General features: G+C 47.4%; 2 protein-coding genes across 2 annotated transcripts in view; one reads left to right on the forward strand and one right to left on the reverse strand.

Moving 5' to 3' along the window:
• CAPN7 (calpain 7) overlaps positions 1-10613 on the forward strand; it is a 29049-nt gene extending 18436 nt beyond the window's left edge. The window contains exons 13-21 of the mRNA XM_027769168.1: positions 281-425; positions 557-656; positions 927-1062; positions 1636-1711; positions 5055-5200; positions 6272-6334; positions 6845-6975; positions 9286-9378; positions 9470-10613. Of these exons, the coding sequence (XP_027624969.1) occupies positions 281-425; positions 557-656; positions 927-1062; positions 1636-1711; positions 5055-5200; positions 6272-6334; positions 6845-6975; positions 9286-9378; positions 9470-9614 (1035 nt within the window). The 3' untranslated portion in view covers positions 9615-10613. The remainder of the gene's footprint in view (positions 1-280; positions 426-556; positions 657-926; positions 1063-1635; positions 1712-5054; positions 5201-6271; positions 6335-6844; positions 6976-9285; positions 9379-9469) is intronic.
• A 529-nt stretch (positions 10614-11142) lies between these two features.
• SH3BP5 (SH3 domain binding protein 5) overlaps positions 11143-12152 on the reverse strand; it is a gene marked incomplete at its 5' end in the record, with an annotated part of 54618 nt that continues 53608 nt past the window's right edge. Inside the window, 1 exon segment of the mRNA XM_014585083.2 lies at positions 11143-12149.

The raw sequence follows: 12152 nt of genomic DNA on the forward strand, positions 1-12152 counted from the left end.
TGTGGAACTCTCGGTGACTGAGGAGCTGGTCTTTCCACTGTCTAAATCCAAAGGGCCCCCCGTGCCGGCGAGCGCCGTAGGGGTCTGCACAGCCCGAGGCAGGGGTGGCCAGCCGCAGTAGTGGCGCAGGTCAGAGTTCTAATTAAACAGTATTGATTTCAAGGTGATTTGAAGGGGAAAGCGTTGCTAGCACTCCGAACACTCTCTCTGAAGGAATGACAGAACCAGTCATCTGTCCAGGGTTTGCAACCACATGTCATGCGCTGCTTTTTTCACATAGGGTCTGCGATTTATCCAGTTGAAAAATCCTTGGAGTCATTTACGTTGGAAAGGAAGATACAGTGAAAACGACGTAAAAAACTGGACCCCAGAATTGCAGAAGTATTTAAACTTTGACCCCCGAACAGCACAGAAGATAGACAACGGTGAATATGTATTTACATTTTCTTACCATTTGTTTTTTAAGTAAATAACATCTTTTAACAAGGTGAAATAAGTTAACTGATCTGAGTTATTTATCATTAAGTTTGTTTTGATCAAAGACATTAACTTTCAGGAATATTTTGGATTTCCTGGGATGACCTCTGCCAGTACTACGATGTGATTTACCTGAGTTGGAATCCAGGTCTCTTTAAAGAGTCCACGTGTATTCACAGGTAGCGCACGTGTCCGGGCGAGCCGTGGTCCCACCTCCTGGTAATGGCTAACAGGGACACAGCCGTTCTCTCTGTCATGCCCACGGACAGCTCTCTCTCTATCGTAGCTCCCCTCCGCACTTCTGGGTTATGCCAAAAACATTTTAAACAGGAAAACAAAACCAGAAATCGTGATAGTTTGATCGTATTTGAAACACCGCACTTTTAGAAATCGTGTTCTGTTTTAGCTCTGTGAGAAGTGCAGCCCCCCCTCTTGGCGCTGTCTTTCAGCACCTGGGACGCCAAGCAAGGCCCAGTGAAGGACGCCTACAGCCTGGCCAACAACCCGCAGTACAGACTGGAGGTGCAGTGCCCGCAGGGCGGCGCGGCCGTGTGGGTCCTGCTCAGCAGGCACATCACAGACAAGGTACTGCTCCCGCCCCCGGGCTGCCCGGCCCACGCGTCTCGGTGGAGTCAGGCCATTTTGAACACGTTTTGAATGAGATGCGTGATCCGACCACCAGCCTGTCCATTTACAGAGGTTCCCTGAAAACAGTGTCTTCTCAGATAAAAGATTTTCCTCTAAAGAAATACGTAATCATCACTTAAAATCTTGTTTAAAAGTCATCTCTGTAGAAAATTGTGAGGGAGATGCTTTTTGGTGAGAGTTTTGGGGTTGGTTACACATAGCTTAGGAAACCGTAAGAATATTAATACTGAAATTTGGTAAAGGGCGGGTTGGGAATACGGAGTCACTCGCTGGTCTTGATCCTATGGAGGCTAACCGTAATCCCAAAGCCTCAGAATCTTTTTAATATGTTACCTCATACAGTAGCCATCCGCCGGAATGACAGTTTAATTCAGAAAAGCAGTGCTTTTTACAGCACCGAATAGCTAAAAGAAATGCTCTTAAAATTAAGTTATTCTTAAAAAAAAAAAAATTAGTGAAGAGCACTCTGAGCCCATTTTGCTAACCACGTTGGATTCTTTGTGATTTTAGGATGATTTTGCAAATAACCGAGAATTTATCACGATGGTTGTATACAAGACTGACGGGAAAAAGGTTTACTACCCAGGTATGTTTAGTAGCCAATCAAACATTAAAACATACAGTTACCTCTTATTTACATGATTAAGCTGAAAGATGACAGGTTTTATGTAGATAGTATGCAGAAATTATTATTCTGGTAGACTAACAGAAACCGTTCAGACAGGTGGTCGTTTATTTTTGATGCTGTGTGTTTTACGTTGATTTGTTTTGATTTAGAGATTTCGGGAATGTAAGCCTTCCCCGTTCCTGTACGTTGTCAGAAAGCTGTTCTGGGATTTGAGTCATTCTTTTGCTCTGAGCAGAACTATGCTATGGCTCTCCACGGACTCTTGGGTAGACTCTGAGCTCTTAAGCATTATGTACGGCCTTTTTGTATTTAGGCCCTGTCTCCCTGTCCTGTTTCATGTCCTGCCCCAGCTTTTCAGGGAACCCTGACAAGCAGCTCAGCATGCCAGGCCCTCGCTGCCCTGCTATGTGACGTTCTGTCAGGAACCCTCCCTCCTCCCTCTCATCCCTGACCTTCCCTTCATGTTTCTCCTGCCCTGTTCTGCTTATGAAGGAGCTGAACCCCGTTTCCCTATGGCATCCGGCCTTTCGGGGCGCTGCTGCTGCGCCACCACCGCTGGCCCAGGGTGGTCCCACTCACGTGAGCGGTGGCCGTGGTCAGTGGTGGCCGTGGTCAGCAGTGGCTGTGGTCAGCACTTGAGCAGGAGAGTGGTGTGAAGAGCTGTGGGCAGGTTGGAGTTCCCACAGGGTTATCAGGGCTTGCTGAACTGACAAAATAGGGGGCAGAGAGGAATCACGATTATATGTAGATGTGTCACTTTTTTCTTTTGAGGTACAAAATTTTAAAACATACATTTACATTTATACATACACGTATAGTTTGAGCACTGAAAGGCTGACATTTATTGAGAGGGCAGGAACTAGTGGGAGGGAAAGGAACAGATGTATAGAAAAATCAAAAGTTAATGTTCAGTTCGTGAACTTTGAGATAGCTTAAAAAAACCCAAGTGAGGGCGCCGGCAGGAGGTGTGATGGTTGAGGGGGGCTGGACTCCCACATGGCTGACTGCAGTTCGGGTCCCAGACCCGGCAGTTTGCTTTCTGTCTCCCTCTCTTGTGAACACACATGCCCTGTAGCAAAGTTTTAAAAAATAATAATAAATAAAATTAATCAGTCTTTAAAAGTATCTATGTCAGGGCCAGCATGCTGTATAGTGGTTAAAGCATTGGACTCCCACATGGCTGACCGTGGTTCGAGTCCTGGATCTGGAGGCTTGAAAATCACACTGGGCATGTGTGCAGGCGTGCCCAGAGTCTCAGGAGGGGAGTAGAGAGAAGGGGTTGTGGTGTGGCCGTCCTCCCTGGGGGATGATTTCTCACTTTCCCTCTTACTGTCTCTGGCCAGCGCACGCACCCTACGGCAAAACCTTAGGGGGAAAATGGTATATAGCTTTTTGGTTCCAGGTGTATTTGTGGTTTTTACTCGGCTTTTTCTTTCTAGACAATGGTCCCTCTTATGCATGGCGATTTCGCCTTTTCAGGGTATGTTCAGGTTTATAGTTGTATTTTACCAGTTCTCTGAGGTAGAGGAGGCAGGTGTTGCTGTCCGCCGCTGGACAGAAAGTGAACTGAAACACAAGAGGGAAGGGACTGTCGCTCCTTTTCTTCCTCCTAGCTCACGCCACCTCTGAGCGCTCGGGACTTCCCACTCCTGCAGGACACCAGAAGGCCGAGTCCCTGTGGTCAGTCACGCTGCGGGTGTTTCTAGACGACCTGAGTGACGCAGCATGGTCCTAAAGGACAGGGCGATGGCGTGCATGAACTTATCTTAGTGTGCCAGGCGTGATGGTGAGACTCAGGGAGAAGGCGTCGGGCAGCGCTGTCACAACAGCGAAGTCGTAGGGACAGTCGGAGCCTGCTTCTCTGAAGAAGTGCCCTGCCCGGAGGCTTATGTGAAACGTGCCGTAGTCAGGGCCACGGGTATCCTGTGATAGGCCGTGAAGGGGGTAAGCTGTCTGTGAAAAACACCTTGGAACGTGCTGAGTAGCAGTGAGCAGCGGAAGAGGACACACACAACCTCGTTTTCAACATGTACTTAGAAAGCAGTTACTGCTGGGAACCAGCAGTTAGCGTAATGGCTATGTCGCTGGACTCCCACGTAGTCGACCGCGGTTCGTGTCCCGGACCCGGTGGCTTAAAACTCACGCCGGGCGCGTGTGCGTGCGTGCCCAAGATCCCGGGAGGAGAATGGAGGAGAAGGGATTGCGGCGTGACCATCCCCCCTGGGGGGTGATTTCTCGCTTTCTGTCTCTATGTCTCTGTCTGTCTGGCGAGCGCACGTGCCCTACAGTGAAAATCTCTCCAAAAAAAAAAAAAAGAAAGAAAGAAAGCAGTTACTGCTCATTTTGAAGGAAGTGTGTGGATACGTACTACAGTCTCCAAGACACGCCCGGGTCTTTCTGGGGAAGAGTAAAGCAGGGTGGTGGCTAAACGGGACTTCGCTTTATGTAAGAACTAGTATGACAGGGACCAGCAGTTGGCGTAATGTAGTCGGCCGCGGTTCAAGTCTGGGCCCGGTGGCTTAAACTCACGCCAGGCGCATGTGCGTGCGTGCCCAAGATCCCGAGAGGAGGATGGAGGAGAAGGGACTGCGGCATGGTCATCCCCCCAGGGGTCGATTTCTCACCTTCTGTCTTTCTGGCGAGCACATGCACCCTATAGCCAAAAAAACTCTCAAAAAACAAACAAACAAAAAAACGCCTCTGTCTCTTTCCTTCCCCCCCATCTCACTCATTAATGAAAATTTAAAAATAACTTAAAGGAAACTAGCATGACAAAATCTTAATTCGTGAGGGTGAGAGTATAAATATATATTCCACTTTCTATATTTTCAAAATTGTGAGCCTCAGAGGACAAAATAGAAGCTAATTCTGATCTAAAATCCTCTCCTGGAGAAAAATGCAAACAGCAAATGGCAAGCACTATTATAACCTCACTGAGTGTCCCAGAAGGTCACTGTGTGCGTGTCAGAGCTGTGCACAGTTCCAGTGAACGCCTGTGTGTGTCAGAGCTGTGCAGTTCCAGTGAACGCCTGTGCGTGTCAGCTGTGCAGTTCCAGTGAACGCCTGTGCGTGTCAGCTGTGCAGTTCCAGTGAACGCCTGTGCGTGTCAGAGCTGTGCACAGTTCCAGTGAACGCCTGTGCGTGTCAGCTGTGCACAGTCCAGACAGAACTGGCTAGGCACAGCTGCCGTTCTTTGAAGGCGGGCAGTTAAAGGGGCGTCTGCCCTCTGGTTTCCCTCCCATCACCTGTACACGTGACACACGGAGAAAAGCCTCCCTTCCGTAAACCTGTCTGTCTGCAGCTGACCCGCCTCCATACATAGACGGGATCCGCATCAACAGCCCGCACTACCTGACCAAGATGAAGCTGACCACGCCCGGGACGCACACCTTCACCCTGGTGGTCTCGCAGTACGAGAAGCAGAACACCATCCATTACACTGTCCGCGTAAGTAACGGGGAGGGGCGGGCGTGCTGCTAAGGCAACTAGATCCCATGTCCTGACCGTGCAGTTCAAGTCCTGGACCTGGAAAGCTTGAAAACACACAGGCACGCACACGTGTGTGGCCGAACTCCAGAGAGGCGAGTGGAGAAGGGGTCTCAGTGGCCGTCCCCACCGGGTGTGCCTTCTCACTCCCTTTCTGTCGTCTGCAGTGAGTGTGCATGCCCTATAATAAGAGAAAAAAAGTTATGGTACTTCCTATAGAAAATAATGCTTTTGAAAAGTAATGTTTTCATTTTAAATATTTTGAGTGACTTTTTTTTTAGGTTTTTGCCATAGACACATGTGCTCACTAGAGAGGGGAAAAGTGAGAACTCACCCCATGGGGGATGTTACGCCGCGGTCCCTTCTCTTCCATCGTCCTCTTGGGATCTGGAGCACACATACCCATTGCCAGCTGTAAGCCCCTGGGTCTGGTGCTCCAACCAGTCAGCCGTGTGGGAGGTCCCATACCCTAACCACCTGCCACCTCCCGGTCCCTGAGGGAACAGTTCGTCCTCACAGCAGTCACTTAGCCCTGCAGTAATGTGGTATGCTGAACTAACTCCGCCTTAAAGTAATAACGTTTCCTTTCGCCTACGTAATACTCTTACTGACTTAAAAAGACAATTTTGAACTTGGTGAAAGAGAATCAATCACCTGAAAAAATTCTGTTCTCATGTAGCTGAACAACTTGAGATTTTGTTCAGGGAAAGCCAAGGCAAAATTCTGATGGTTTTTATTATTATTTATTTTAGTATTTTTAAATTTGTTATGGGGCGCACTCACTAGAGAGAAAGGAAGTGAGGAAGCAAGCCGCTAGGTCCAGCACTCCAACTGGAGTTGGCCATGTGGATCCAGTGCCCTAACCACCATGCCACCTGCTGGCTTCAGAATCTCTAGCTTTCTAGTCATTAAACCTGACTTGATATTGGGCTGCCTATAGAATAATGAATTTTCAGTTTTCCAGTATATTGTTTATCACTTTGATTTTTAAAGTATAGAGTATAGTTGGTTTTTTTTTTTCTTTTCATCTAGGTATATTCAGCATGCAGCTTTACTTTTTCAAAGATTCCTTCACCATATACCTTATCAAAACGGGTAAGGAAATTCTCTGGGTGGTAATTTCAACATTCTTTTAGGATTTTAAAATTCTTTTTTATTTTATTCTTCACGTTTAACAATTTATTTCAAAATAGAAACATTCTTGTGCTTGACGAGAGCAGAAGGGGAAGTAGACTCCAGTCTGGGTCTCAGCGAGCGCACTAAGTGATCCCGTGAGGGGAGAAGGGCAAACGCAGACCGTGGTGGTTAGAGAAGGCCACGTGGACAGACCTAAGCTTCGAGGCCAGCCCTGCAGGCTCCACTAGACGTGTACAGGAATGTTCTAGTGTGGAGTCCTGGCAGGACGAGTCACGGGAGAGGCCGGGAGGCAGAGGCCTCAGCGTAGGAAATGACTGTTGGATAGTTAGGGCACACACAGGTCGGAAGGACGGAATAGAGCCGTGGAGTGGAGAAGGGCAGGGTGTGTTTGTCTATGGTGGAAGGGCTTTTGTCTTGAAGGTGGAAGTGGAGAATGAGATGGTTAATGCAGAACCTTTGTTGCACTAGATTAATGGAAAGTGGAGTGGTCAGAGTGCCGGAGGCTGTGCGAACTTCCAGGAGACCCACAAAAACAACCCCATCTACCAATTCCACGTGGAGAAGGCCGGGCCGGTCCTGATCGAGCTGAGAGGGCCGAGGTGTGTGAGCAGTGACTTCGAAAACTGGTGACGTTACATAAAATGCGTGTGGACAGGTCCCAGAGCCTGACGGTTGAAAGAGCCATATCCCACGTGGCTGACCCAGTTCAGACCCCAGCCCTCATAACTTGAGCTGCAGGCCAGGGGGCTTTGGGTGCGTGCTCAGAATCCCGACAGGACGGAGAGGTGGAGAAGGGCTCACTCCCTTGGGGCTGCGCTCGCTCTCCCTCTCTGCTTCTCTGAAGTGAGCACAGAGGCCCTCTGCCAGCTGTTGTTGTTTTTAATGAGTTTAGCGGGATAGAATAAGTTTAAAACCAGACACTGGATAATGATAACAATGGCATTGTAAAGAACTGTCTGTTTAATAAATGGTGTGTAATAATTAGTATCCATGCACTTAAAAATGTTAGACCCTTTTCTCACATCACATCTAAAAATCGACTCCCAGTGCATTACAGGTCTAAACGTGAAGGCAAAGCAGTATAGCTTTAGGAGACAAACACGAGGTAACCTCAGGGGACAAGGAAAGGTTTCTTATATACAGAAAGCACATTTGTAAATATGCTACACTAGTAAGAAAAAAGTCTGCAGTTTTGAGGGAAGAAAGAATGACGGAAGCGGCCCCCTGCTGGCCAGTGTATTTAATTACCGACTGTCCCTCGGTCACTTGATCACGGTGACGCAGCTGTCCGGGCTGTACTGACGGTGAGCAGGCCATAGCTATGCAGCACTACAGGTGAGCCGTAACGGTCCAGCGGCCGGCCTTGCAGGGCCCTGGGGACGTGCTGCGGAAGCAGACCCCACGTGGGCGACCATGGTCCCCGTGGCGGGCATGCGTGTGCACAAGCCCAGGATCCTGACAGGACGGGGAGTTAAGGAGAAGGGGTTGCATGTGACCTGTTCCTCTTGGGGTGCTTTCTCCCCCTATGCCTCCACCTGGTGTGTGCCCTCTGGCATTTAAAAACAAAGGAAAGAATGCTGAGCAAATGCCACGCACAGTGGAATATACACACACGATTTCACTTAGATGAAGTCAGGAAGGCAAGGCTAAACAGCTGCTTAAGGGTGCACACTTCCGTGGCCAACCTATTAACAAAGCAAGAGAGTGATTAGCATACAGGTAGCTCTGTAGCGGACAGGAGTTGGGACCAGAAAAATGTATACGAAGGGGTTCTTCCGTGCTGGGAGTGTTGATCTGGGTCGTGGTTACTCAGGTGTGTGTTCAGTGTACAAATTATTTATTAAGCTATGCATTTTATTTATTTTGTGTTCTATGCCACAATTTTAAAAAGTTTCAAAGCAGACTGTAAATAAAGAGTACGAACTTGTAAATACGATTAGGCTTCATTTTGCTTGTCCTACAAACTAATTCAAAAAGCAGTCCTTGAGGTTATGAAGACAGGATATGGTTAAGCCATTTTTAGATAGGAAGGATAGGATTAAGCTGTTTTTCTACAAAGTCACTGTAAAAACCACTAGTAGTTTGATAAGTGAAATCGCTCCTTAATTTCCGGATAGATGGAACATGTAAGTGTTCATTAGCGGGGCATGTTTCTGTTGCCTGTTCATGTCACTTGCCTGTATTTTGTTGATTGTAGCTGTCCTGCTTTTCTTGATATTGTAAGCCTAAGTTAAGGATATTAAATCCTTTACATATTTGCAAATATCTTTCCTAGGTAGTCATTTTTTCTTCCACACAGAGAAAACAATTTCATATTACAGTAATCAGATCTTTGTTTTGTTTCGTTGTTTCCTTTTCCAATAGATGGGAAATTTCATGCCAATGTCAAGTACACTGTTACTATATTTTCTTCTAGTTCTTTTATGGTTTAGTTTTTTGCATTTTTAATCTATATGGAATATGCATTACAGATGAATAATTTCTTCTAAATTTTTGTCACCATATCATCATCTGAAGACTTCCTTCCCAACTACTTGAAATGTCTGTTTTATGCTAATTACTTCAATACATTTAGATTTGATTTCAGGCTTTCCTGTTCCATGAGCCTTCCTGGCTATTACATTTTATCTTTCAAGCTTAAATTCTAAATTTAAATGACAGTATTTTTCATATCATTCCCTAGGGCTCCCATCATAAAATTCTTTTCCGAGTAAGCTTCGTACTAAGGTAGCCGTCCTGCTCCAGTCAAGGTGTAAGTGGTCTTGTATACGTGTGGCAGTGCTATTCCCGCCTGCTGGCGCTGCGGAAAGTGTGTACTTGAAGTAACAGGGAGCCGTCCCTCAGTTATTTTAAATCGTGTATTCGAGGCCATTTAGTAATACGGAATTTCTGTTTATTTTTCGTGCCAGGCAGTACAGTGTTGGATTTGAGGTCATAACGGTCTCTGTGATGGGAGATCCTGGTCCCCATGGCTTTCAGAGGAAGTCTAGTGGTGACTACAGGTAAAGTTGGCAATTTGATCGCATCCGATTTAACTTCACTTCTTGTGGCAACATCTCCTAAAAACCTTCTTCTCATCTTCCCTGAATACAGGTGTGGGTTTTGCTACCTGGAAATAGATAATATACCTGCTGGGATCTTCAATATCATTCCCAGTACTTTTTTGCCTAAACAAGAAGGACCTTTTTTCTTGGACTTTAATAGTATTATCCCCATCAAGACAACACAGCTTCAGTGATGGAGAAATCACACCAGTTACTGGATTTTATACTTACCAAATATCGACTCTTCGAACGAAGACGCAGATCTTCGGGACAATAAACAACAATCAGAATGGAATGGAATTAAAATCTCTAAAAGAGTTACAGTGGGATCTGGTGCTTCCCAGGTGTGTTTGGTCAGAATTGTTTAGAGTCAGAACTACCTGAATCACTGAGGAGTACCGTTCACAGGGCTGTGTATGAGCGCTGGCTGGCACTTGAGGCCACTCCACGTGTGATTATACTCGTCACTGTGAGATGCCTTCACCAAGAACGAAGGAGGTGAGGCCACGTGAGGAAACGACACCGTCGTGGAGTGGACAGGCTCGTGTGACCCCTGCCGTGCTGATGCCACGTAGCCCTGGGTGCAGACGTGGAGATTCACCTGCTCATGTCGACTCCACCGCACATCGCAGGCCACTGTTTACCAAATGACTCCTGTCCCCATGGCGCATTTTAACTTCGCGTTATTTGTAACTAAATGTTTGTTGTTGTCCAGATGTTATGAGAGAATAAAGTTTTAAGAAGTACTAATTAGCATCAAGATGCTCATAGTTAAGAATGCAGGTGGCTGAGGTTAGGCAGCGCTCCCTTTGGCTCATGTAGAAAGAATGAGGTATATCACGTGGGAGTCTCCACTCTTTATCAGCCTGAGGAAAGTGGTAATCTGATTCAGTTTGTGTAGTCTGTTTTTATTGCTTTGTAGTCCGGTGCTCTTGTGGTAATGGCACTTTGAAGACAATAGTTCGACGTGTGTGATCGGAGCATAGAGCGTTCGCAGGAGAGGAGTCGCCAAGACTCGGGGGCCGTGTGATCTCCCAGTGGTTTGCGTAAAAATGGGTCAGAGTGGAACAAAAGATTTTAAAGTCGGAAGACAGGATGAGATTTTTCATTGTCTCTACTTTATAATGATCAGAACTACTTATTTTGTATTTCTATTGCCTTTAATTGAAATAAAACGTTTACACTAATGGAAACAGCACAGTTCATCGCACGGGCTGGCCCTGTCGCCCAGGGGTCAGAAGAGCCAGGCCCCCATGCACAGCTCAGACCAGCCCCTGCAGATGGAACACGCCAGGTGTGTGTGCCTGGAATCCTACGGGGAAAACGGGAGAAGAGACCACGAGTGACCCCATTCAGGGGATGTGTTCTCCCTCTGTCCCTGGTGAATGCAGCGCCCACTAGCAATTACCAAAAAAAATTTCATCTGGTGTGTTTGTTCATCTAAAGGAGAAAACACCATTTGCATGAAAATATATGTGTCAACAAAAATATCTGCCCTTTTATATTCAGGGTAATGGCAGACTGGTAAGTATTTAGTTTATTGATTTTATGTGGATTAATTTGACTAATTTTCTGTGGCCCTTTAAAACAAAATCCAAAGCATAAATGCTCTTACTGTAGAGTGCGCGAGCCCTCGTGGCGGAGCTCCCGGGCAGGGTGCCCATCAGGCCTGACGCTGCCCGCGAGCGGGACAGGCCTACGCGTGAGCTGAGAGTCACACAGTCTTCTTAAGCCGTTTATTACAGTCAGGTATTAAGACAAGTACAAAATAACCTCGTAATCAGGGCACGAGTCCGTCCGTCAAAGGAGACAGACCCCGGTGTGAAGAGGGCCAGACGACGACAGCGTGCAGGCCGTGACACTTAGCGGCATGAGAGGGTTCGTTCGTTCGTTCTTAACAAAACAGGACACATAAAATAGAGTTCTCTAAATATGCAGAACCATGGACACACTGAAGAAACGCCGTCCAGAGGGACAGCTACCAGCTTGGCAGACCCCGGGCATCTGTTTATGGGCCTTGGCCAAGACGCCTCCCCTTCCTCACTAAGGGCGGGTTTCACAGGATGCCAGGGCAGCATAAGCCTTAAATCAGTTCACTGGTTTTTAAAGTTAGAGCCTACGAAATTAACACCTTGTCAATCTAACAGCAATGGTAACCAATCTTCGCATGCACTTCTAGAGTAGTCCCCCTTGGCTGGCAGGGTTAGGTTTCCCTCATTCCCTCCCAGAACCCTCCCCCACAGCCACCGACCCCCTACATTCCATCCCAGCTACCCTCCACCCCCCCATCCCTACACTGGCATTCACCTGTCCCACCCCAGAAAGTGCAGTTGATGGAGCCCTTCCGAGAACGCGACCTAAGGGGGTTCAGCACACACTTCATAAAGGCCCCTCTGAACCCGAAGGTGGTGGTGGTCAGTTATTCTTGGATTTTTTTTTTTCTGGAGCCTTCAGTGGGTCGATACGGTGTGCTCTGAATACTTGCATTTTTGATCTGTGTGTAGGTTTGGTTTGTTTTTCATTTGAGTACCCTGGGACTTAAATTATTCCATTATTGGAGAGAACATCTCCCGTTTCTCCCAGAGTGAGGACAAGGACAGGGAACGGGCAGCGAGGTCCTGCCCCGCAGGGCTGAGCCTTGCCCCGCCCCGGCCCGGCCCACACTGCCCGAAACTGCTGACCGTGCCGTCCAGGGAGGCTCCCGCAGGCCGTGACCTGGGCACGGCTACCTG

Source organism: Tupaia chinensis, unplaced genomic scaffold (genome assembly GCF_000334495.1).
Source record: "Tupaia chinensis unplaced genomic scaffold, TupChi_1.0 Scaffold148822_2, whole genome shotgun sequence".
NCBI classification, from domain to species: domain Eukaryota; kingdom Metazoa; phylum Chordata; class Mammalia; order Scandentia; family Tupaiidae; genus Tupaia; species Tupaia belangeri.